Source organism: Calliphora vicina, chromosome 4 (assembly GCF_958450345.1).
Source record: "Calliphora vicina chromosome 4, idCalVici1.1, whole genome shotgun sequence".
NCBI lineage: Eukaryota > Metazoa > Arthropoda > Insecta > Diptera > Calliphoridae > Calliphora > Calliphora vicina.
Genome location: NC_088783.1, coordinates 107,140,111 through 107,166,811, shown reverse-complemented (window position 1 = coordinate 107,166,811; position 26,701 = coordinate 107,140,111). Strand labels below are relative to the sequence as shown.

The window sequence follows — 26,701 nt, the reverse complement described above, 5'->3', positions numbered from 1 at the left end:
AAAAGGTCCTCTGATGAACCAACCAGTTCGAGGAAAGGTATAACTTCTTCTGTGACTAAGCCAAAATTCAACTCAGCGAAGAGTAGCTCTGGAAACAGACCACGAAAGGGCGCCAGTGCCTCTGCAGAGGAAGCAGCTCTTAACAGCACAAACCGCGGCAGAAAGATGGCAGCGCGGTCCAGGAAACACTAATGTTTCCGACCGCTAGCAAACAAAAAGCCAAGAGGCACTTGAAGTGCCTACAGGTGAACTTACACCACGCCAAGGCAGCGTCTAATTTGCTATGCCGTAAGTTCATCAATGAACTTCTGGATATAAGCTTTATCCAGGAACCATGGATCAACTCAGGGGTAATTAAGGGACTCCATTGTGATCATGGTAAGCTCATTTATGATTCAAATGCGACAAGGCCCAGAGCGGCAATGCTTGTCAGGAAGGATCTAACATTTTTAACTATTTCAGAATTCCTACATGGGGATCTGGTGGCGATACGGGCAAACATTCCATCGATAGCAGGCGAACACGAAGTGGTCATTGCCTCTGCCTACTTGCCAGGTGATGATACAATAGCGCCTTCATCAGAGGTCTCTAAACTGGTAGAGTATTGCCAAAATAGAAATCTGGGATGGATTATTTGCTGCGATGCCAATGCTCATACGGTTTGGGGAAGCAGTGATATCAACAAACGGGGTGAGTCATTATTAGAATTCATTTGCAATTACAATATATATATAGCAAACAAGGGCGATGAACCCACCTTTAGGAATAGTATTAGACAGGAGGTTTTGGATCTCACATTATCTAGTAATAACCTATCATATGCCATAAGGAACTGGCACGTCTCTGATGATGTTTCTATGTCCGATCATCAATATATAATGTTCGATATTGAAAGATCTTTGACGTACGAAGCGAAATGTCGTAATCCCAAAAATACGAACTGGGAACTATTTCGCTTTCACTTAGGTAACACTGAGAATTCTAATAGGAACTCAATGTTTAGTAAGACGGATATTGATTTTGAGGCTAGTGAATTAAGTTCGAACATTCGTATTGCTTTCGAATCTAGTTCTCAGTTAAAGTCAAGGAGGCCGAAAAGGGATGTACCCTGGTGGCACAATGGTCTTGATAAACTAAAGGCTAAGGCAAGACGTCTATTCAACAGAGCCAAACGCACAGGTGACTGGATCACCTACAAAACGGCTCAGTGAATACAATACGGAAATCAGGAGATCAAAAAGATCAACGTGGCGTAGCTACTGCGAGAAAATTGATAATCTCCCGGAAACCACTCGGCTACAAAAGACCTTATCTCGGGATCATACCAATGGTCTTTGTATGCTGAAACGTCCAGATGGTACGTACACTGAGTCTCCGGAGGAGACCTGTAAACTTCTCCTGGATACTCACTTTCCAGGATCATTGCCTTTCAGTGCAACTGCGACTTACACATGGGATCCCTCAATATCCAATAGCAATCGCAGGTTGGCAGGCAGGATCTTTAGTAAAGAGCGGGTAAAATGGGCGTTATCTAAATTTAGTCCATATAAATCCCCAGGAACAGATGGAATCTTTCCATGCTTTCTACAACAAGGAGGTGACATTATTGTTCCTCAACTATCGAGAATCTTCAAATCAAGTCTAATGGCTTGTCATGTGCCAACGACTTGGCGCGAGGTTAAAGTGGTATTTATACCTAAGGCTGGGGGAAAATCTGAACAACTGCCAAAGTCGTATAGACCAATTAGTCTCAGCTCGTTTTTCCTAAAAACGATGGAGAAACTACTCGATAGTTATATAAGAGATAGCTATCTCTTGATGAAGCCAATACACCGTTTCCAGTTTGCCTATCAACCTGGTAAATCTACGGTGACTGCCATTCATCAAGTAACGACGCTAATCGAGAAGGCCATAGATGCCAATTACATATCGCTCTGTGCGTTTATTGACATTCAGGGAGCCTTCGACAATACGTCATATGGTGCTATTGATTTAGCACTGTATAGAAAAGGGGTTCCGCAAATTATAAGGAAATGGATTTTGGAGATGCTGTCATCAAGGGTTATTAAGTTGGACTTAGGAGGGTCATCGAAAACCATACGGGCAACCAGGGGATGTCCACAAGGTGGTGTACTATCGCCTCTATTATGGACTCTGGTTATAGATGAACTACTGGAGGAACTTAACAACTTAGGTTTCCGTACATATGGCTACGCCGACGACTTAGTAATTTCAGTTACTGGGTGGGATGACGTAACGATATCGGATAGGATGCAGACTGCTCTAAATATTACCACCAAGTGGTGCTTGGATAGGGGGTTAACCATCAACCCATCTAAGACAATTCTTGTACCATTTACAAGACGAAGAGTTATCAGACTCATAGAGCCTACACTGAATGGCTCATCTATAGGGTTTTCTAAGGAGGTGAAATATCTTGGGGTCACACTTGATAGTTCTCTCAATTGGAATTCTCACTTATCCAACACTATCAAAAGAGCCACTAGGGCAATATATGCCTGCCAGCGACTTTTTGGTAAAACGTGGGGGTTAAGACCGAAGATGATATATTGGTCTTTTATTACAGTTATTAGACCAATAATAACATATGCTGCTTTGGCATGGTGGAAAAAAGTGGAACAGGTAACAGCAAGATCGCTACTTGATAAGGTCTATCGGCCTATCTGTATTTCTATTACTGGGTCCATGAGGACCTGTCCCACTCATGCTCTGGGTGCAATCCTACACATCCCACCCTTACATTTATCAGTAATGGAGGAGGCCTATAGGAGTGCATCCAGATTACCGGAGATATCGCGCTTAATGCCGGGTGACCTGGTAGGGCACATGAGCATACTGGGTATCTTTGGGAATGATCCCAGTATTGCAGTATCGGACTATATGCCAACGACTCTGGTGTTAAATGGGAATTTTAGGGTCCTTATACCTGAAAGGGATGAGTGGTTAAACCAAACATGGTGGCAGAATAATGCCGATCAAGTGTGGTTTACCGATGGTTCCAAACAGGCAAATGGTGACACTGGGGCTGGTATATATGGGCCAAATTTTCAAAGAGGTATCCCAATGGGTACATTCCCATCTATATTTCAGGCGGAAATTTACGCCATCCTTATATGCTCTAACGAATGCTTGAGACGGAGAGTTAGGAATAATAAGATATTTGTTATGTCCGATAGCCAAGCTGCTCTCAGAGCCTTATCTTCATATGAGGTAAGATCGGGTGTTGTTATGGACTGCTGGACATCATTGAATGAACTCGGCACACACAATGAACTTACCTTGTGCTGGGTACCGGGTCATGAAGGCCATGCTGGCAATGAACGTGCTGATTGTTTGGCCAATAGAGGTGCCCGGCGCCCATTTATAGGCCCTGAACCGTTCTTTGGCATCCCACGTGGATACACTATGGAACGAATTCGTTCTTGGGTTGAATCGGAATTTTCCCGATTTTGGAACAACCTACCAGGACTTAGACAGTCTAAAAGGTTTATTACTTTATCCAAACGTAGATCTAAATTGTTGCTATCGCTCGGAAAGGGTGAATTGAGACTACTTACTGGATTATTCACAGGACACTGTGGCTTTAGGTATCACCAATTTACCTTAGGTAATGCTGCGAATGAACAGTGTAGGTTTTGTGAACTTCAAGCTGAAACTTCTGAACACATTCTATGCGACTGCCCAATGCTGGCAATACGCAGAACAAGATGGTTCGGAAGGGCCTTTATGGCCCCAGTGGATGTAATTGATCTCTCATCTAATAGGATAATCATCTAATAGGAAAAGATCCTACGGGTCGAAGTGCTTGAGGCCTCGTTAATAATAATAATAAGTTTTTATATATTCCTACCGATGTCGTTAAGTAACGAAAAATATCGGTTGCTCTAACGAATTTAATATTCAGTATTTGAAGTTAACTATTTCTCTCGGTAATACATATTAACGACGAATATAGTTAAAAATATAAAGTTCATTATTTTTAAAATTAAAAAAATAATTTTTATTTATTAAAATGTACACTGTATTTTCGTAGATAAAATTGTAGTCGTGTATATAAATAATCGCATTTATATTTAAAAATCAAACACCAGCTCCCCCAAATACATATATTCGCGAAACCTACTGAAAACAGAAGAACAAGAGTTTTTTTTTCTAAATATCAAAGTAACCCAGTGTAATCCATATGTCTATGCCACCACAAGTGATCATTGATTCAGAATTTAGATATTTGTTGTTATAAGGACCGTCGAAAAATTCAGATGAAACGGTCTTAAAATCGATTTTTTAGCTTTTATATAAGTTTATACTCGTATCATATCGCTAAATAAATTGCTCAATAGGAAATTTGAATATAGGAATAAACATTATACACTCCAGAAATGTGTTAAATAAGGATATTATGCCCCATATAAAAGTTGCTCTTAAAATTCGAATACTATTTTTTAAAAGCAAATGATAATTAAGGCAAGTTAATTTGTATATTTAAAACTCAAATCAGTCTGTATCTAACGAACACAAAAAGGTTGACCAATCGTACTTTCAAAGAACGGCTTATTTCAAATATTTATGTTACAAAAATAACTTCTTAACAATTATCGTTATGGCTTAATTAGAACCTGACAAATGTCGTTATTTACCGACTATTTTTAACGAAAATAATCCGTATAATTCAATTCGGAGTATCTCTTAACGATAAGTATTGTTAAAATTAGGTTTTATATTTTTCAGTGAAAAAGTGCAACTGTGTTTATGAAATTAGAATTTTTTCGAGAACCCAAAAAAATTTATTGAGTATAATAAAGAGTAGTCAAAACAAAAAAAAAATACTCAAACTAATCACACGTACGGCTGTCATTTTATTCATCTTTTTTACAAAGTTTTTTTTTATGCTAATATAGTCTTTAACAGGAAATACATATTTGTATTTCTACAAAGAGAAGATAGTAGAGATGTGTGTATCTTGGGATTCCCCATCTTTAGTGTACATGACTAATAAATGTGTATGAATAAGCATGCTTGAGAATTAGATGATTAAATTCTATTTTTAATTTCGGAGCACTAGAAAAATTGAGTACCGTTTGTTTATTACTAATATTTTGTTATTTCTTTTTCGCTGTTGATGCTTATTAATATTATCATTGTCAAATGCATTTAAATATGGAAAAGAGAAACAAAAAAATGTTTAGTACTGATAGTCGTACACTACACCCTCTACCTTTTCAACTCCTCGCCAATAAACTTCGTCTGTCTGTCTTTCAATTTCTGCATTGTAAAACGGGTACTATCCAGTATATCACATAGTTCGGACAAATCGATCGTTCTGAATTAAATAATAAAATATAGTTGTTATAATTTAAACAATTCATATAAATAAAGTTATTTACAAACATAAACACAGCTTGGCATATTAATATATTTAAATCAGTGGTGCAAGTTCATATTGTTCCGTTAGTAAACAATAGAGAGTAAAAATACAAATATAGTATCATTCAGTTGCTTGACAGCATTTCAACGAAGCAGGTGTGTTGCGGATATTTTACAAATTCTATTTGCCAAGGAAAATTTAAAAATGCATGAACAAAATCATGCATCTACTTCAAGGGTCAATGACGTAGTACAAGCACCATTTAGAGATGTCAAAATGGTGAAAAGCGCGTTTAAAAAAAGAGTGATGACACTTTCATATGAAAATATGAATGAAGAATGTCTCATACCTGAGATATTTTTAAAAGAAGCTTACACACCGTTCATGCAGAAAGTTAAAGTCTTTTTAAAAGAACACTATGCATTAAAGTACAATATTGAACTCCATGCTTTATATGCCAAACCCAATTTGGATGATTTGGAAAACACGCCATTAGAGGTGAAAACTTTTCAAACCAAGATGGAAGAAATTTTGAATATAAGTGATTTTGAATCTACATTTTCAAACAAAATTATGAACATCAGAAAAAAATCAGAAGAATTCCAGGAAAAAGATAGTGGTTGGACTTTAGTTCAATTAATAAAAGTTTATCTAAATTTAAATAAATATCAACCTCTAAAGGGTTCATCATATATAGAACTGCCAAAGAAATTACATTTAAAATATGCATGCATAAACGTTAAAAATGCTGATGAATTCTGTTTTAAATGGGCTATAATCTCAGCAATTGCTGATTTTAAAAAAGATGCTGGTCGTCCATCTAAGTATAATGTAAATATCGAAGCCGAAAATATCACTGTGAAAGGTAACAGCTTGAATTTCAAAGGGTTATGCTTCCCATTAAAAGTAAAAGATATATCAATCTTTGAAATAAATAATCCAAATATTAGCATTAATGTATTTGGATATGATGAGAGCATTAAATTGATTGTGGGACCTTATTATAAAAGCAAAGTTAAAAGGTCGAAACACATCAATCTATTGTTTCTTCAGAAAAATATTGCACATAATACCATATGTCATTATATATGGATCAAAAATATTTCAAGGTAAGTGAAATATCGAAAAAATCAAACTTTGTTTATTTCTACATACATACATTTTATTTATTATTCATATAATCGCAATGTGTTTTACAGATTGATTAGATCTCAGCAAACGAAACATGAATCAAAAATATTTGTATGTGATGATTGTCTCCAACATTTTCATCATCAAGACAAGTTGGATTTACACCAGAAGATTTGCAGTCAGCTGGTTTTCCGTGTACCCACACCAGATAAGTCCATTTTAGAATTTAAAAATTACAAAAATAAATTCGATGTACCTTTTGTTATATATGCCGACTCAGAATGCATATTTGAAAATATTCAAACTTGTATTCCAAATGGAAACAAATCGTCCACAACATTAGTTGATAGACATATTCCCTATGCATTTTCCTATTTTATAAAATCTAATATCAACAATAATGACCTAAGTCATAAGCTACGTCATTTTAAAGGCATAGATGCTGCTAAATTGTTTGTAGAAACATTAGTTGCAGATGTCAAATCTTTAAATGATCATTATTTAAAGGAAATTATACCGATGACACCCTTAACCGAACAGGAAAATTTAGATTATGCTTTGAATGATATATGTCATATTTGCTTTAAACCGATTGCAAATGAAATTAAAGTAAGAGACCACTGTCATTTAAGCGGTAAATATAGAGGACCAGCTCATAATTCTTGTAATCTTAATGCCAAAACACCTAAATTGTTTCCAGTCATTTTTCACAATTTTTCTTCATATGATTGCCATTTATTTGTGAAAGAGCTCAATAATATTGACGATGGCCCCATTAACATTATTCCCCTAAATAAGGAATTATATATATCTCTATCAAAAACTATAAAGAGTGATAAAGGGAACAATATTGAAATTAGATTTCTAGATTCATATAGGTTTATGCCATCAAGTTTGGATAGTTTAATACAAAATTTAACAAAAGATGAATTAAAAATTGTTAAAGAGTTTTATTCAGACGATGAAAATCAATTCAATTTATTAATAAGAAAGGGCGTCTTTCCCTACAATTATTTAAATTCTTTAGAAAAACTCAAAGAAACTTGTCTGCCAAGCATAGATGACTTCTATAACAAACTAACTGATTCCAAATGCTCTATAGAAGATTATACACATGCCCAAGAAGTTTGGAGTAAATTTGAATGTAAGACATTAGAAGATTATTTAATGGTATACTTAAAAAGTGATGTTTTATTATTAGCAGACGTATTTGAAAATTTCAGGTCAGTTTGTAAAAGCATTTATAAATTGGATCCATGCCACTATTATACAGCACCAGGCCTATCTTGGGATGCTATGCTAAAAATAACTGAAATTAAATTGGATTTGCTTACAGACATTGAAATGATTCGGTTCCTACAAAAAGGTATTAGAGGTGGTATAGTTCAATGTTCTCAAAGGTATTCTTTAGCCAACAACAAATATCTTTCTGATTATGATGAGAAAGTTCCTTCTAAATACTTGACATATTTAGATGCAAATAACTTGTATGGTTGGGCAATGTCAGAAGCTTTGCCAGAAGGCAAGTTTGAATGGTTAACAGATATTGATAATTTTTCATTGGAAACGATTCCAACTGATTCGGATATTGGATATATATTGGAAGTTGATTTAATATATCCAAAAGAAATCCATGATTACCACAATGATTTACCATTCTGTTGTGAAAACAAAACTCCACCCAATTCGAATGAAAAAAAATTACTCATTGATTTAAATGATAAATGCGAGTATGTAATTTACTATAAAAATTTACAACAATGTTTAAAACATGGTTTAAAATTAAGTAAAATACATCGAATTTTAAAATTTAAACAATCCAATTGGCTACAGAAGTATATTTCATTGAATAATTTGCATAGGACAAATGCAAAAAATACGTTTGAAAAAAATTTCTTTAAATTATTAAATAATGCGGTTTACGGTAAAACAATGGAAAACGTGGATAAACGTAAAAACATTAAAATAGTGAATGCATGGGAAAGTGATGGTAAAAGACCTGGAGCTCGAGCTATGATTGCCAAGCCAGAATTTCATTCATATAGCATATTTGATGAGAATATGATTGCAATCCAACTAAATAGAACTTTTTCATATTATAATAAACCAATTTATTTAGGATTTACAATTCTAGAGCTTTCAAAATGGAAGATGTATGATTTCCATTATGATTATATTTTGCCTAAATATAAATCCAAAGTACAACTTAATTATATGGACACAGATTCATTCATTTATACAATACAAACGGATGATTTCTATAATGATATATTAAATGATATCGATACAAGATTCGATACATCTGAATATGAAATTAATAATCAATTTGGTATCCCACAAAAGAATAAAAAGGTATTAGGGATGATGAAGGATGAAAACAATGGCATACTTATGAAGGAATTTGTGGGTTTAAGAGCAAAGATGTATTCATTTAAAACGGAAGATTTAAAAGAAACCAAAAAAGCTAAGGGTGTCAAAAGAAATGTTAGCAATAAATTGAGTCTGTCCGACTATAAAGATTGTTTATTAAATCATAAAATTTATTATGCAAATATGCATGTTTTTAAGTCAATATTACATGATTTGTACACAGAATATAAAACAAAAGTTAGTTTAAGTTTTTTAGATAATAAACGTTTCATATGCAATGATAAAGTTAATACCCTAGCTTGGGGTCATTACATGCAAACTGTTTTGGAAAATAATGATGACGAAAATTGCAAGAAAATAGATACAATGGAAATAGAATATTAATTTTTTTTTTTGAATTTTTTTTATACACATATGTAATTAAATTATTGTTATTTATTTGTTTTTTAATAAAAATAATAAATGTAAAAAAATAAAAAATATTCATAAATTTAGTAAATAAATTATAAATTTTAAGTAAATTATAAAGATTACATTTCTATGTAAATAATAAAACAATATTATATATTTTTTTTATCATTAAATGTGTTTTATCTATCTATATATATAAAAATGAAATGGTCCATGTATGTAATGTCATCACGTTTATTTTATTTTTTTTTTATTCGATTCGAAATTTTCAGGATATAGTTTGTAAAGAACAAAAATTCCGGGTAAAACTCGGAAATTCTTTTTTTTTGTTAGTCCAGTCAACTGTAATAAAAAAGCTCCATAAAGTATGCTGCACAAATTTAGATATTTTATTTGCAAATAAATAAGAACAGGCTGGTGTGAGTGGGTTGGAGAAACTTGAAGAACTAACATTAGTAAATGCCACCGGGTCAACTAGTATCGAATAAAATAAAGTAACTTAACTACATATTTATAATTTCATGAATAACAAACACTGACTATGGATATTCTAGACCATTGGTAGGCAAAAAGAGGCATTTAATTTGTGTGCTCTTTTGGGTAAAAAATAAAATATCCACAACAACATCAAGAAACTGAATGAATTGTGTGTATTTTTACGCTCTATTACGCTCTTTTGTTCACATTCGGGTTGTTTGACGAAAATCATCGTAACCTGAACAATATGAACGCCTACCATGGTTCTAGACTTTCCACCAATGCACAGTTTCGAAACGTCAATTTGAAGTGAAAAATTTTATGTCTTGAGTTACAAAATATTTATTTTGATAGATATCCCATTCGAATCCCACTAAGCCAACAAAAATATTTTAAATCAAAAGACCTAAGCTTTCTTTTAACCAAAAAAAATATTAAAAAGGGTTCAATTTTGAAAAAAAAGTCAACAAAGTTTTTGATTTAGCAAAAAAAAATCTTTTTTTTCGAAAGATTGAATAAATAGCTATCTAAACTATTTGGTACAAATTTGGCTAAGAACAATAGGTAGCAAGTTACTTTTGTTATCATTTTTTGTTTCAGTGATTTTTCAAAAGCATTACCAGTAGAGTTTTTTCTTTTCCCGGGAAATCGGGATTAATTTAGAAATTTCCCGGGATCCCAGTAATTCCCACATAGAACAAATTATTAAATTTTAAGAAGGTAGAATTCGTTAAAAAGCTAATCATTTTTTTTCTTTCGTTTTAAAATGTAATTGAATACGAATATAATCTACCTTCCTTAGATTCCAATTAATTATGTTAATTCGCAAATATATAAAAAAAATATATAGTTTTTATTAATTTTGAATTGGCTGGCAATGTTTTGCTTATTAAATCAAAAATTATTTAAAGATGTTAATTAAAACTTGAAGAAATCCTATTCCAAAAATTATAATTTTACTTTTTGTGAAAATGCTATATACTAAAATAATTCCACTTTCGATTGGAATAGCATTCTGTTACAGCCCTCAACATTCACGAGTTTTTGGAAAACTCTTGATCCTTGAAATCAGTTTTCTGAAGACCCCAGATCATAGGGTACAACTAGAGCCGCAACTGAGAGTAACAATAATTATTCTCTTCACATGTACTTGTGATGTGTGAATTCAACATCTTGTGAGAGAATTAAACACATCAAAATACTTGAAATTTTAAATTTGATTTTCCGACTAAATATAGACCGAACCACTTTATTACACTTCTACACAATATTTGGCAATTTTTTTGAATACTTTGCAGGACACTTTTATTTCCAAAACACATTAATTTTGCTCAAATGAAAAAAAATATTGTTACGAAATTGTACTTGAATTCAAATATAACGATTTTAACGGCTGATTTAAAAGTAGCATAATGCTTTCAAGTAACAGTGCTGTAAAACTGTAACATATCTGTGGGCATTGTTAAATAAAAGCTTTCAGTTGATTTGATTGTAAGTTGGCAACGCTGTATTCGAGTTCGAATAATCAGTTAAAGAACATTGTAGAAAGTACACCACAGATGGCGTATGATCTAGAATATTCGAACTTTGACAGTTAAAGAGCTTTCTAGATGGTAATGCAGTGTTATAAATAGTGGCAGAGGTTGCAGTCGTTAGTGAGTTTATCAGAGACGCTTTTCGAATAAACATCATCTAAGTGCCTTAAAGTGTGTTGTGTTTTTCATGTAAATTCGTGTACATTATAAATTGTGTCTGTAATTCTGAGAATTTATAAACGTGTATAAAAAACATTGAGTGGCTATTTAATTCTGTTGTTGTTGTACATTTCAAAGAAATAAAGAGTTGTTACAATTTTCAAACTACTAAACGGCTTTTATTTGCAATCAAAAGTATCCGGTTTATTTAAAGGAAATAAACCAAACGTTTTGAAAAGGTTAAAACGTAACAATATTTTTTATTAATTTTTGACACTTAATTTTATTTGTGGTAGAATTTAATTTATAGAACAGAGTTTCAATTTTTGGTATTGAAAATAGAACAAAATTTAAATAAATTAAAATTTATACATTTTTATAGAACTCTGTGTGTCTGGTGAAAATTAAAAAAAGCACCAAGACAACCTCAAAACTATCTACTAATACATTCTCACGACTTAGGTTTTTGACAACAGACTTAGGTTTTTTCCCTCTCAGTAACGCTTCTATGGATATATTATTCTATGCCCCAGATATCCTCGGTATCCAAATCTTCAATAATTCTATCAGACATGCTTTCGAGAAGTTCAGCAAAATCGGTCCACAAATGGCTGAGATATGAGGAAAAAACCAGGATAACTTCTATTTTTGACCTATTTTTTACATATGTATATCTGGATTACTAAGCCATTAATATAGACAATATGGATATCTAATGATAGATATTTCAAAGACCATTGCAACGACGTATATAAGAACATAGTAAGTTGGACCTACAATCGGTCAAAATAGGAACAAATATTTTTTAACCCAATTTTTTTTCAACCTAAAAAATTTTTTAAAATTAAAAAAAAATTAAATTTATAAAAAAATAACAATTAAAAAAAAATTTCCAAAAAATGAAAAAAAAAATTTTGTTTACCTAAAAATATTTAAAATTTGTATTTTGAAGTATAATTAATGAAGGGTAGATATAGTATAAGATTCGGCACAGCCGAAATTTATATATATTTTTTTTAAATTTCAAAATTTTTTTTTGTTTTTTTTTTAATATTTAGCGGAAAAAAACTTTTTAATGTCGTTTAAAAATTTAAAATCGGTTAAATAATGACAGAGTTAAGAATGTTTAAATTTGCGGTTCCATAAAAATATACTTTTGCCTATATCTTGGAAATTTGAGGGTGTATTGGAACTTTTAAAACCGGTTTTATAATACACGGAAACTGGAGTTATCAGTCTACCATCAGGCGCGTTCCAGGTGGCGAATAGGGGGAGCCATCATCTAGACCAGTGACACATTTTATACAAATGAGTACTGGTATTGATGACGGCTCCAGCGATATCAAGACTTTGTGATTCATTTTATAACAAATGGTCTAGAATTCTTGGTATAACTAGGATGGAGACATAGACTTCCTATGTGGGATTCCGTTATCCAAATGCAGGCTTCATATTAGTAACTTTTACTATGATCCCACATATACAGATATGATCCCGACTGAATTGTGGTCGCACAACATATCTTCTTTGTTTGACTCGCTCACAATTGAGTGATGCAGTGGTGGACACCGTACTGTTGGCAATCATGCGAGGAGACTTCGATTGCCCTACAACGACTTCTGTAGAAGTTGTCAAAATGAGGAGGAGGATAAGAACATTTTTCATCTGCTTTGTCAATGTCCGGCATTAGGAGATCTACGCTTAAGGTTTCTGGAACATCGTTCCCTAAATAGTCTTTCTGGGCTCTCGCACATGAGGCTAGAGAGCATAAGGAGTAGTAATTGGCTAATCCGCCAATCCCCTGGTGCGTAGTTAATAATGTCATCTCCTCTCTTTTTGCGGACTTTCTTCCTTAAAATAATGTTTTGTTTATACATTTTCCTTTGCTTAGACAAGTCCTAGAAATCGTTAAACTAGGTGTACCATCATTAGATGTCCCTAAACATTGGAGCTCCACATTTTTAATGATACAGAAACTCTTAAGATACAAGGAACAACTATACTTGATTGTATTAAAGTGTGGGAGATCCAAATTTGCTTAATGCAGACGTTGTAAATGCAGCAATATTTTTGGATCCACGCTTTCGACGCTTTCTTCCACAAAATAAAAGGGAAGAAGCCAAAAACTCACCTAAGAATGCTGGCAAAGAAATTGTACTACTTACATCAGATTTGGATATGTCAAGGCTTATATTTACTTTATTATAAACATCGGCTATTTTGTTCTATTTCAGTCCGAAAGATATCCCCACCCCTTTAGATAGTAATTCTTCATTGGTTCGCCAGAAATTACGAAGCTTAGAAGTTGTCTCGTCGGCAGAGGATGAAACGCCATGCATGGAGCTTTTAAATACTTTGGCCGAAATTGAAACCTAGCGAGAAGAAAAAGTTAACGTCGATGCCAACCTTTTGGAATATTGGGAGGAAAAAATACATGCTGCTCCAACAACTGAAGTTAGTGTCGAGCGCGCATTATCAGCATTAAGATTATTATCATGTGGTCTTAGATGCAAACTTGTATTAAATGCATTGCGGCAATCGTGTGATCCTACCTTAAGTCCCTGTGGATATTTTCATTTCTTATATACCATGGTGCTTCCGTCATGGTCCTAAGAATTTTAGATTGGGCCCTCTGTACAAGAGAAATACTGGTGTATACTAGCCATTCCCCATAATTGAATTCCATATGTCGAAATTAGTTTTAAAACGGTCTTATACAGGATGAATTTATATTCAATTAACGTTGTTGAGTGTATTTACACATTTCTTTTGCTTTTCGTTATAATCCAATCATGGCGTTTATATTACATAGAAGAGACTCATTCAAACCAAATATTCTTTGCATATTTGAGTACTTCACAGACACAATATTGTTATACCAACCAATCCAACCAAGAAAATCTAAACAAAATTTTGTGTATAACAGTTACATATTTTCTATAGAAAATTTTATGTTTTAAATTTGAGGCTGGTGGGCAGCCCCCAAAGTTGCTCGCCTCGGACTTACAAAATATCAACAAAAATTCAGTTCTTATCCGAATGTCAAGAATAATTTAGAAATTTTTGGTTTAAGAGATATTTGTTAAATTTTCGCCAACTTTTTTGATGTGATAAACCTACTTGGGTTCGGTAATTTTTAAAAATATATACGTCCCTTCAACTTCGTGAGAAGGGTATATATAAATTTGTCATTCCGTTTGTAATTTCTACATTTTTCATTTCCAACCCTATAAAGTATATACATATATTCTGGATCCTTATAGATAGCGGAGTCGATTAAGCCATGTCCGTCTGTCTGTCTGTTGAAATCAATTTTCTGAAGACCCCAGATATCTTCGGGATCCAAATCTTCAATAATTCTATCAGACATGCTTTCGAGAAGTTTGCTATTTAAAATCAGCAAAATCCGTCCATAAATAACGGAGATATGAGCAAAAAACCGGGACAACCTCGATTTTTTACCTATTTTTTATCTATATCTGGATTACTAAGTCATTAATATAGACAATATGGATATCTAATGATAGATATTTCAAAGTCCATTGCAACGATGTAGATAAGGATATAGTAAGTTGGACCTACAATGGGTCAAAATCGGGAAAGATATTTTTTAACCCGATTTTTTTTTTTCATCAAACAATTTTTTTGTCATAAATTTTTTTTAAAAACTAGAAAAAAAATTAAAAAAAAACAAAAAAAAAGAAAAAGTACCAAAAATCAGGCACTTGTTGATTCCCACTCACTCCGGTCCATATAAGCTTTACTTCATGTTTCTAGGTTCATTGGTGAAGAAATTACAAAAAGTACCATTCAAAAAGTACCAAAAAGTCTCCCCCTAGAATTCTCACTGACTTAGGACCGTGTATGATTAATTTCATGTTTCTAAGTCCATTGTAATAGAAAATTCAAAAAGTACCATTAGAAGAATGAAAAAGTACCTATAGTTCAGTTCTCACATTTTGGTACCTAAATATAATCCCTTATTTCTAACACTAACTTCACTCAGATACATATCAGCTAACTTTAATGTCGATAAGTGAAATAATTTAAAATATTAAAAAGGTACCATTAGCAGAAAAGTACCAATTTCCCTTTTCGTCCTTGAACACCCCTCAAGTCTGAAATTTTAAATTATTTCATTTTGCAAAAGTTGTTTATGCTACAGACATGTCTCAATCGATTAAAATCTGTGTTAATGTGCCCAATAATAAATATGTTTTAAAAAAAGTACCAAGCTGTTTACCCGGATTTGGCCTAAAATACACCATGGCACTCGAGTTCCAAATAACAACCTGTTAGTTAATTTTTGTATGAATCCAGGAACCAATGTTAAAAAAATTATCAAAATCGGCTTAATAATTTGCAATAAAATGTATTTTCCCGATTTTATCCCCTTTTTGGTACCTTTTTTATCCCCATTGCTTTGGTAAAATTTAATTCAAATAAATTTCTGTATCGTGGTGGGAGATCATAATGAAATATTCGTATGTCTATGTCAAATTATAGAAAAACATATTTTATGAAAAGGTACCAAAAATAAACACAATTTTTATCCCTTAAGGGTTTGAATTTCCAAAAAGTACCAAACCTATATTTTTTATTTTTTGATAAGTAAAGAATACGATTTAAATTTTGTTTCTATGTTTATTGGTTTAAAAGATACATAGGGTGCCAAAAAAGTACCAAAATACAGTTTTTACTCGTTTTCTCCCCTAAAAGGTTCGAATTTCGAAAAAGTACGAAACACCTGTCAGCTTATTTTTTAAATGGAGTAACATGCAATTTTAAGTTTTTTTGTATCTTTATTAGTTTTGAAGATATAAGGTTACCGAATTTACCCTTTTTTACCCCCTAAACGTTCGAATTTCCAAAAATCCCTTCTTATCGGATCGTTTTGAATAGGGAGGAACCCACAGTTAAAATTTCGTGATTCTAGCTTCAGCCGTTTGGGCTGTGCGATGATGAATCAGTCAGTCAGTCAGTAACGTTACTCTTTTATATACATATATAGATATTGTAGCACGAGTTGAGCTTAACAACTTTGCTGAACATCACTTTGCGATAAATGAATGAAAAAGTCACACAAAAATGACAATTTCCCCTATTTATTTATGAAAAACGGGATTTGGAAAATCCCGAAAACCCCGGGATTTAAAATTAAAAAATCCCGGGCTTCGGGATTTAGAAAATCCGAAAACCCCGGGATTTTCGGGAACGGGATTCCCCGTTTAGCATCTCTAAGTGCGATGCATTTACTTTTAACGATCCCTCAGTCGCAACAGTAATCAACAGAAGTTGTTGTATGACAAATCGAATATACCCACAATTTTTTGATGGTATGTACACTGAATCAATTAAGTCTCCGTACAGACATACTCATAATATAAACTAGATATTTATGGTCACTTTTCAATACATATTTAAACCTTTTTTTAATTCATTTTATAAAAAATCTTATAAACTAGAAATCAACATAAAAAAACTACAAACATTTTCATTAAAAACATAAAAATTTACATAAATTCAATAATTGTACGAAAAGTATCACCAAAAAAGTCTCCGTACAGTTAACCGTTTTAAGGCAAGGAATCCCAATATTAATTTTAATTGAATTTAATATGTGGTAGGTCCTCCTTTCTGAGCAATTGCAGCATTTTAATGGCTGTGCATGGAATGGACCAGCTTTGTTGTTGTCAGGGAATCTATTTTATACCACTCTTCCATTATAACGGCTTTTAGCTGATCTTTTCTTGTTATATTGTGCTGCCGAACCTTTCTTTCCAAGTGATCCCATATATGCTCAATCGGGTTGAGATCAGGTGCTGAGCTGTGCGATTTAAGTGCTTAAGAACATTATAAATAAGACATTCCTTTACTAATCTAGATGTGTGATTAGGATCGTTGTCTTGTTGGAAGCAATACAAACGTCCCAAGCCTAATTTTCCAGAACTTTGTTTTAAGTTTTCTTTTAATATATTAAGGTATGCATATTATACCATAGTGTTTTCAACAAAAATAAGTTATCCCACCCCAGATGAAGCCATGTAACCCCAAACAATAACGTTACCTCCTCCATGCTTTACGGTTAGCGTCAAATGCTTCGGATTCATTTCAGTATTTGGCTTTCTCCATAACATTTCTCTTCCATCAGAACCAAAAACATTCAATTTACTTTCATCGCTAAAAATAACTCGATCCCAAAATAAAAAAATCTTTATCAATATGCTCGATAGCGTAATCCAATCTCTTTTTCATGTTCACTTTTCGAACAAGGGGCTTCTTACGGCTTACTCGACCATTGTATCCATTTAGTTTAAGAGCGTTTCTTACAGTTTGGGGGTTTACCGTTAATTCATCACTAGTTTTCAAGTTTCCCGCAATTAAACATGCGTTAATTTTTGGATTACCTTCTACAAATCGTACAATTCTTCTCTCTAAGTGGTGATCTATTTTTCTTGGATGGTCAGTTCTTTGTTTATTTGCCATTGTTCCGGTTTTTTTGAACTGTTGAATAACGTACTGAATGGAAGAGCGTGGTCTTTTTACAATATCCTTGATTTCGGTTAGATTTTTTCCTTCATTTTGCAAGTTAATAATAATTTTCTTTCTATCCATTAAAATTTGCTTATTTTTGGATTCCCTGACAACAACAAAGCTGGTCCATTCCATGCACAGCCATTAAAATTAAGCAATTGCTTAGAAAGGAGGACCTACCACATATTAAATGCAATTAAGTTTAATATTGGGATTCCTAGCCTTAAAACGGTTAACTGTACGGAGACTTTTTTGGTGATACTTTTCGTACAATTATTGAATTTATGTAAATTTTTATGTTTTTAAGGAAAACGTTTGTATTTTTTTTATGTTGATTTCTAGTTTATAAGATTTTTTATAAAATGAATTAAAAAAAGTTTTAAATATGTATTGAAAAGTGACCATAAATTGCTAGTTTATATTATGAGTATGTCTGTACGGAGACTTAATTGATTCAGTGTATATGTATAAATGACTAATTGCGAATGCTATAAATGTATTTAAAATTTACAATTCTGTTATCAATTACTGAGAATTCTAATGGATAATTTAATATACATAGAGCGGTATGTATCTCCTGTCAAAGACCTAACTCAGTTGTCAAAAACCTAAGTGGTGAGAATGTATTAGCAAAAAACAAACTATGTGAAAACAAAAACAACACTCGTATGTGTAACTGTTTTGAGTAATTTTTTTGTTTGAGTTTTTTTTCTAGTAAGTATATTTTCTCTATATTTAAAACATTCTGGAAACTAACACAAATTTATTCCCAAAGCATTAGTAAGTCAACAGCCACGATAACAATATCGCTTTTTTAAGTCAGTTATTAGATTTATTTTGTAAAATAATAACAAATAATTATTATATTTTATAATAAAAAATCTGTATAAAACAAGTTGAAGAAAAATACTTAAGTAAACAAAATATAAATTCTTGGTGAAAAAAATATTTATTTGGTGAAGAATTGAACAACAACTGTTGCATCTGTAAGTTGGTAAATATTATTTAAATCAATAATAGTGAAAAATGGTTTATTGTTAAATTTTGATTTCTGTAGTGCGATTAGAGATGCTAATCGGGACTGATTTTTACCAAATCCCGAACCCCGGTTCGGGATTTGGTAAAGAATCCCGAAATCCCGACCCGGGGTTTCGGTATTTCGGGAAATCTAAAATCCCGAAAATTATAAGAAAGAAACGTACATAATTATGTCTTTACAATTGAAAGTAAATTTTTTATTTAGCAATTCATTTTTATTAGACACTAAAAAGCATAAAATACTTGCATGAGTCATTATATAAGAAGAAATAACAATAAAGTATGTACATTAGGCCGGGTCGATTTGTATGGACGATCAAAATGTAAAAAATCGTATAGCAGAAACGCAAGCTACGCAAAATTCTATGAAATTATCCCCAAGAAACCATAGGTCTAAAATCAAATCCTATCTTGCGCATTTCGTCTTTTATCCAATAAAAAAACTATTAAAAAAAATATATATACTGAAATATCGGCCGACTTCATAAACGCAGTAATGCAAAGCAATTACTAGGCAAAGCAATTCTTTGTGACATTCATGAACGCATAAATGTTTTGTAAAGAATCATAAATAAAAGCAGTTCATGCAATAATGAACTTGCGACATTGCCAAAACAAAATCTATTGCGTTTATGAACACTATAGCGGTATTCACTGTTAAGTGCGAATGGTCTAGCATCATTGCAAATGCAAAATTTTACCGTAATCCAATAACAAAATACACACAAAAACATTTACAATTTTGCATTTGCAATGATGCAATGATGCAATACCATTCGCACTTAATACTGAACTCCGCTTATGAATTGCAGTGTTGCTTTGCAAAATGCGTTTATGAAGTCAGCCATCATTGGATAAAAGACGAATGCGATTTTAGACCTCTGGTTTCTTCTTAGAATTTTCCGTAGAATGCGTTTCTGCTATACGATTTTTCGTGAAAAAAATCGACATACTGGTGAAAAACCGTACTTTAGTATAAAAAGTGTTTATTTTAAATAGCTTCTTAAGAATACTATTGCATCTATGGTTTCATCTGCCATTCTGGAACGAATTTTGTTTTCGACATATGCTGCTGCCGAAAAACATCTTTCACATTGGCAAACCCGTTTGCAAATACTTATAACAAATCTGCAAGTATTTTCCTCTTGTTCCTTCAGAAATAAAATGATGTATTTCTTTTGCAAGTTGAAAATCTACATTATAATTTGGTTTCGATATTGTTATTTGGGGTTTTTACATTTATTAATAACTAGCTGACCCGGTGCGCTTCGCCACCCCAATTAGAAGAAATAAATAGTACTATCAAGTCTCACTTTGTGAATCTAATTGTAAATGTCTAATTTCATATTTCCATTATTATAGAAAATGCAAAATGTGTTCCTAATTTTAAATTTTTATGTTTATTATTATAAAATATTCAAAAAGTACCATTGCAATAAGGAAATAGTACCATTGATTATCACTTTTAAATTCGCATTCACTAAACCATAACCCGTCAAGCTTGAATTTTAGATTTGTATATCATTTCCTATATTATCAACTAATTTTGTTTCTATAATACTTAAGATTTAATAAATTATCACAAAACCGAAACCGATCGGTTTTTAATTTTTTAAAACCGAAACCGCGGTTTTGAAATTCTTCGATTTTTTGGAAAGTCTAGGTCCATTGTTATAGGAAATTCAAAAAAGTACCATTAGAATATATAAAAAGTACCAAAAATCCCCCACTTGTGGTTTCCCACTCACTCGGGTCCATATAAGCTTAAATTCATGGCTTTAGGTTCATTGGTGTAGAAATTACAAAAAGTACCATTCGAATAAAGAAAAAGTACCAAAAAGTCTCCCCTAGAATTCTAACTCACTTAGGACCATGTATGCTTAATTTCATGTTTTTAAGTCCATTGCTATAGAAAATTAAAAAAAAAGTACCATTAGAATAAACAAAAGGTACCATGAGGTATCCGCTTGAATTTTCAATCACTTAGGACCATATACGCTTAATTTCATATTTCTAGGTCCATTATGTTATAGAAAATTCAAAAAGTACCATTAAAATATAGAAAAAGTACCAAAAAGCACCCACTTGTAGTTGCTCACCCACTCGGGTCCGTATAACCTTTATTTAATGTTTCTAGGTTCATTGGTGAAGAAATTACAAAAAGTACCATTTTAATAAAGAATAAGTACCAAAAATTCTCCCCCTAGACTTCTCACTCACTTAGGACCATATATGTTTAATTTCGTGTTTCTAAGTCCATTGTTATAGAAAATTCAAAAAAGTACCATTATAATATAGAAAAAGTACTAAAAAGTATACACTTGTGGTTTTCCAGTCACTCGGGTTCATATAAGCTTTATTTCATGATTCTAGGTTCATTGGTGAAGAAATTACAAAAAGTACCATTCGAATAAAGAAAAAGTACCAAAAAGTCTCCCCTTAGAATTCTCACTCACTTAGGACCATATATGTTTAATTTCATGTTTCTAAGTCCATTGTTATAGAAAATTCAAAAAAGTACCATTAGAATATAGAAAAAGTACCAAAAAGCAGCCACTTGCGGATTCCCACTCACTCTGGTCCATATAACCTTTATTTTATATTTCAAGGTTCATTGGTGAAGAAATTACAAAAAGTACCATTCGAATAAAGAAAAAGTACCAAAAAGTTTCCCCTAGAATTCTAACTCACTTAGGACCATGTATGCTTAATTTCATGTTTTTAAGTCCATTGCTATAGAAAATTAAAAAAAAAGTACCATTAGAATAAACAAAAGGTACCATGAGGTATCCGCTTGAATTTTCAATCACTTAGGACCATATACGCTTAGTTTCATATTTAGGTCCATTATATTATAGAAAATTCAAAAAGTACCATTAGAATATAGAAAAAGTACCAAAAAGCACACACTTGTAGTTTCCCACTCACTCGGTTCCATATAAGCTTTATTTCATGTTTCTAGGTTCATTGGTGAAGAAATTACAAAAAGTACCAATCGAATAAAGAAAAAGTACCACAAAGTCTCCCCATAGAATTCTCACTTACTTAGGACCATATATGCTTAATTTCATGTTTCTAAGTTCATTGTTATAGAAAATTCAAAAAAGTACTATTAGAATAAACAAAAAGTACCAAAAAGTCTCCCCCTAGAATTCTCACTCACTTAGGACCATATATGCTTAAATTCATATTTCTATGTCCATTATTACAGAAAATTCAAAAAGTACCATTCGAATATAGAAAAAGTACCAAAAAGTAGATTCCCACTCACTCCGGTCTTTATTTCATGTTTTTAGGTTCATTGGTGAAGAAATTACAAAAAGTACCATTCGAATAAAGAAAAAGTACCAAAAAGTCTCCCCTAGAATTCTCACTCACTTAGGACCATATATGTTTAATTTCATGTTTCTAAGTCCATTATTATAGAAATTTCAAAAAAGTACCATTAGATGAACAAAAAAGTACCTATAGTACAGTTCACACATTATGGTACCTAAATATTATCCCCTATTCCTAACACTAACTTCACTCAAATAAATATCAGCTAACTTTAATGTCGATAACTGAAATAATTTAAAATTTTAAAAAAGTACCATTAGGAGAAAAGTACCAATTTCCCTTTTCTTATTTGAACACCCCTCAAGTTTGAAATTTAAAAATATTCCATTTTGCCAAAATTGTTTATGCTATAGGCATGTATCAAAATATTAAAATCTGTGTTAATGTGCCCAAGAATAAATATGTTTTAAAAAAAGTACCAAACTGTTTACCCGGATTTGGCCCAATATACACCTTGGTACTCGAGTTCCAAATAACACGCTGTTAGTTAATTTTTGTATGAATCCAGGAACCAACGTTAAAAAAAATTATCAAAATTGGCTTAATAATTTCAAATATAATGTATTTTCCCGATTTTATCCCCTTTTTGGTACCTTTTTTATCCCCATTGAGGTGGTACAATTTCATTCAAATAAATTTCTGTAACGTGGTGGGAGCTCATAATAAAATATTCGTATGTCTATGTCAAATTATAGAAAAACATATTTTATGAAAAAGTACCAAAAATTAACACAATTTTTATCCCTTAAAGGTTCGAATTTCCAAAAAGTACCAAACTTATATTTTTTATTTTTTGTTAATTAAAGAATACGATTTAAAATTTGTTTCTATGTTTATTGGTTTAAAAGATACATATGGTGCAAAAAAAGTACCAAAATACAGTTTTTACCCGTTTTCTCCCCTAAAAGTTTCGAATTTCCAAAAAGTACGAAACACCTGTCAGCTTATTTTTTAAATGGAGTAACATGCTATTTTAAGTTTTTTTGTATCTTTATTAGTTTTGAAGATATAAGGTTACCGAATTTACCCGTTTTTACCCTTTTTTACCCCCTAAACGTTCGAATTTCCAAAAATCCCTTCTTATCGGATCGTTTTGGGGAGGAAGGAACCCACAGTTAAAATTTCGTGATTCTAGCTTCAGCCGTTTGGTCTGTGCGATGATGAATCAGTCAGTCAGTCAGTCAGTCAGTCAGTCAGTAACGTTACTCTTTTATATATATAGATATCTTTTAGCCTTTTAGCAATCGAAATATTTTCATTTTGTTCGAGCTCCTCATCTGAGATAAAATCAATTTCATTTGAAGAGGATTTAAATTGAGTTTTGATAGATAACTTACAAAAAATGTTGAAGAATTGATTTTCTAGAGCCCCACTCAAGGAAAACCAAAAATACCGTTTTCCTTTATTAACTACATATATTGTAGCAGGAGTTGAGCTTAACAACTTTGCTGAACATCACTTTGAGATATTCGGCCATGTAGAATGTCAAAATGAATGAAAAAGTCACACAGAAATTACAATTTCCCCTATTTATTTATGAAAAACGGGATTTGGAAAATCCCGAAAATCACGGGATTCCCCGTTTAGCATCTCTAAGTGCGATGCATTTACTTTTAACGATCCCTCAGTCGCAACAGTAATCAACAATTTCTGTTGATTATGTAACAAATATGACAAATCGAATATACTCGAATGCTATAAATGTATTTAAAATTTACGATTCTGTTATCAATTACTGAGAATTCTAATGGATAATTTCAAAAACCTAAGTGGTGAGAATGTATTAGCAAAAAAAAAAAAACTACGTGAAAACAAAAACATCATTCGTATGTGTAACTTTTTTGAGTAATTTTTTTGTTTGAGTTTTTTTCTAGTAAGTATATTTTCTCTATATTTAAAACATTCTGGAAACTAACACAAATTTATTGCCAAAGCATTAGTAAGCCAACAGCCACGATAACAATATCGCTTTTTTAAGTCAGTTATTAGATTTAATTTGTAAAATAATAACAAATAATTATTATATTTTATAATAAAAAATCTGTATAAAACAAGTTGAAGAAAAATACTTAAGTAAACAAAATATAAATTCTTGGTGAAAAAAATATTTATTTGGTGAAGAATTGAACAACAACTGTTGCATTTGTAAGTTGGTATTGTTAAATATTATTTAAATCAATAATAGTGATAGTCAGTCGCAACATTAATCATTCATTTAAAATTTCACAGGGCGACAAAATTTCAAAAAAAAAACTTGAAACCCAGGGATAAAGGCGAAAAGAAAGATCGATTTTTTTTTTGCATTCATAACGAAAATGTTATGAATATAGCAAATTCTGAATTCATATTCGGATTCAACGCAGCTCAAAACTTTAGAAAAATGTACTCTGGTATCAAGAAATTTGTTGGCCTGTGTTATTATCAAGTGGCATTTCCGTCAAAACAGCGAAAATCACAAAGAGGAATATAAACAAAAACATCAGAGATGGAAAAGTTTATACGATCGTACTTACTTAGTACTTGCATAGTACTCTTGCGTTTCATTTGATACTTTCAAACCATTTTTTTGTATTGTATTTTATTAAAAAAGATAAATTTACATATTTTTTTTAAACGCTTTATTTATTTATTGAATCTGCCTTTTATAGACCCGACAATAAGTATTTAAATCGTATAACTAAAATTAAAACAATTTGCTCTTCAACAAGAGAGCCTTAATGGTTAAATTTTTTTTAAAAAATTAAAAAAACAATTTCAAAAAAAAAATTTAAAAAAAATTTTTAAAACAATTAAAAAAAAAAAATAAATTTTGTTTAATAAAAAAATTTATTTTAAAGTATAATTTGGTGAAGGGTTTATAAGATTCGGCACAGCCGAATAAAGCTCTCTTACTTGTTTTTTCATAAAAGAGACCGCTCTGCGTTATATACCTCGTGATATCTGGTGAATTTAAATAATATTTCTTTTGTAATCTGCGTTTTGTAAAATTTTTTCGATAAATCTGAAATTTTTAATAAAAATTTCACGATTTTTGATTGGGCCGGTACCTTTAAATGAGTCAATTTTTATTTTACACTTATGTATGTTAAAACTTCTTTCAGAAACATATACAAAATATATACGAGCAGGGAAATTACAGTATTGTAATTCAAAATGGTTTCGAGGAGTAATATATTAATGCTCCCTCCCATCTCACGTACAAGACTGGATGATAATATTTCAATATTAAAATACTTATCAAATCTATATGTATTTATATGTAATACTTCTTTGTTTCTTTTAGTTTCACACAATGGCCGAAAATGAAGAATGTAAAATTTGTATCGTCTCGAAAGCGGATAATACTCCAATGCTTAACATCATAACAATCGATGAATATGAAAATTTAACTGGAATCACACTGGGACCACAGAAAGTTAAAAAAATATATGTATGCAAAAAATGTGCACGCGATATTAAAGAAGCAAGGAAAATTCATAATAAAATTATAACAAGTTTAGAGGAAAGAAAGGTAACGAATGAAAATTAATAATTTACTACAAGCAATGTAATTTTCCACATATGTATCTATCTTTTTAGACTCGTGCCCAGGCTGAATGTGGTAATATTTGTGCCCTTAACAGTGAGCCTATAACTGACATTTCTCGACACAAACCGACAGAGCTAATTGCCAATTTGATAAGACGTGAATTGGAATCTGACGAGCAGGGCAAAGAATTTGTTTGCCAAAATTGTTTTGTTAAAATTGATAATGCCAACAAAACTTGTAAGAAAATAATTGAAAGTTTAAAGGACTTTCAATACACTCCACAAAAATCAGCTAATGAAACGAAAAACAATGATTTACCATCAACAACTGGTACTACACCAAAAACTTCCAAGCCAAAAAAAGCCACAAATGTATCGGTCAATAATAAATCATCTCCAACAACTGCTACACGGATGACGATGATAGTTTGTACTATCACTATCATGACGATAGTAGTTTGGAAATGGTTCAAAAAGTAAAGAAATTGAATATTAAAAAATAAGTTTCAATATTCATAATAACTTTTTAAATTTGTTTTATAAACCTTTGATAAATTAAAAAATCGATTATGAATAAGGCCTATAATAAGTATGTATGTATATAAAATAAAATTAAAAAAAAAAAAACTACTTACCAACATTAACACGACGTCTGGTTATGCCTTAACTAATAGTTATAGATACTGTCGTTTAAAATTATTTTTGTATGAAAACTGTCAGTATAACTATTAGTTGAAACATAACCAGACTTCGTGTTACTGGGGGTTAGTTGCATTTTGTTTTTGGTTTGAAA

General features: G+C 31.7%; 2 protein-coding genes across 5 annotated transcripts; both read left to right on the top strand.

The window, feature by feature from the left end:
• Window positions 1-560: 560 nt before the first annotated feature.
• On the top strand, window positions 561-26,701 carry LOC135958192 (uncharacterized). Of its 4 annotated transcripts, none has more exons than XM_065509071.1 (3): window positions 561-690; window positions 25,664-25,891; window positions 25,960-26,701. In XM_065509071.1, the coding sequence occupies exons 1-3, from the start codon at window positions 643-645 to the stop codon at window positions 26,386-26,388; spliced, it is 705 nt and encodes a 234-aa protein (XP_065365143.1). In that variant the 5' UTR covers window positions 561-642; the 3' UTR covers window positions 26,389-26,701. The 4 variants fall into 4 exon arrangements, with proteins under 4 accessions (XP_065365143.1, XP_065365144.1, XP_065365146.1 ...); XM_065509072.1 differs by lacking the exon at window positions 561-690 and adding an exon at window positions 18,779-18,989; XM_065509074.1 differs by lacking the exon at window positions 561-690 and adding an exon at window positions 18,779-18,997.
• On the top strand, window positions 5,193-9,471 carry LOC135957600 (uncharacterized). Its single transcript, XM_065508378.1, has 2 exons — window positions 5,193-6,495; window positions 6,586-9,471. The coding sequence occupies exons 1-2, from the start codon at window positions 5,591-5,593 to the stop codon at window positions 9,269-9,271; spliced, it is 3,591 nt and encodes a 1,196-aa protein (XP_065364450.1). The 5' UTR covers window positions 5,193-5,590; the 3' UTR covers window positions 9,272-9,471.

What these genes read in the sequence shown, in the direction of transcription:
- LOC135958192 (XM_065509071.1), top strand. Translation starts at nt 643, where the DNA reads ATGCCAATGCTCATACGGTTTGGGGAAGCAGTGATATCAACAAACGGG. An exon ending in CAGTGATATCAACAAACGGG is followed by an intron (nt 691 to 25,663) that starts GTGAGTCATTAT and finishes TGTTTCTTTTAG; the next exon opens with TTTCACACAATGGCCGAAAA. An exon ending in CAAGTTTAGAGGAAAGAAAG is followed by an intron (nt 25,892 to 25,959) that starts GTAACGAATGAA and finishes CTATCTTTTTAG; the next exon opens with ACTCGTGCCCAGGCTGAATG.
- LOC135957600 (XM_065508378.1), top strand. Translation starts at nt 5,591, where the DNA reads ATGCATGAACAAAATCATGCATCTACTTCAAGGGTCAATGACGTAGTA. An exon ending in TGGATCAAAAATATTTCAAG is followed by an intron (nt 6,496 to 6,585) that starts GTAAGTGAAATA and finishes TGTGTTTTACAG; the next exon opens with ATTGATTAGATCTCAGCAAA.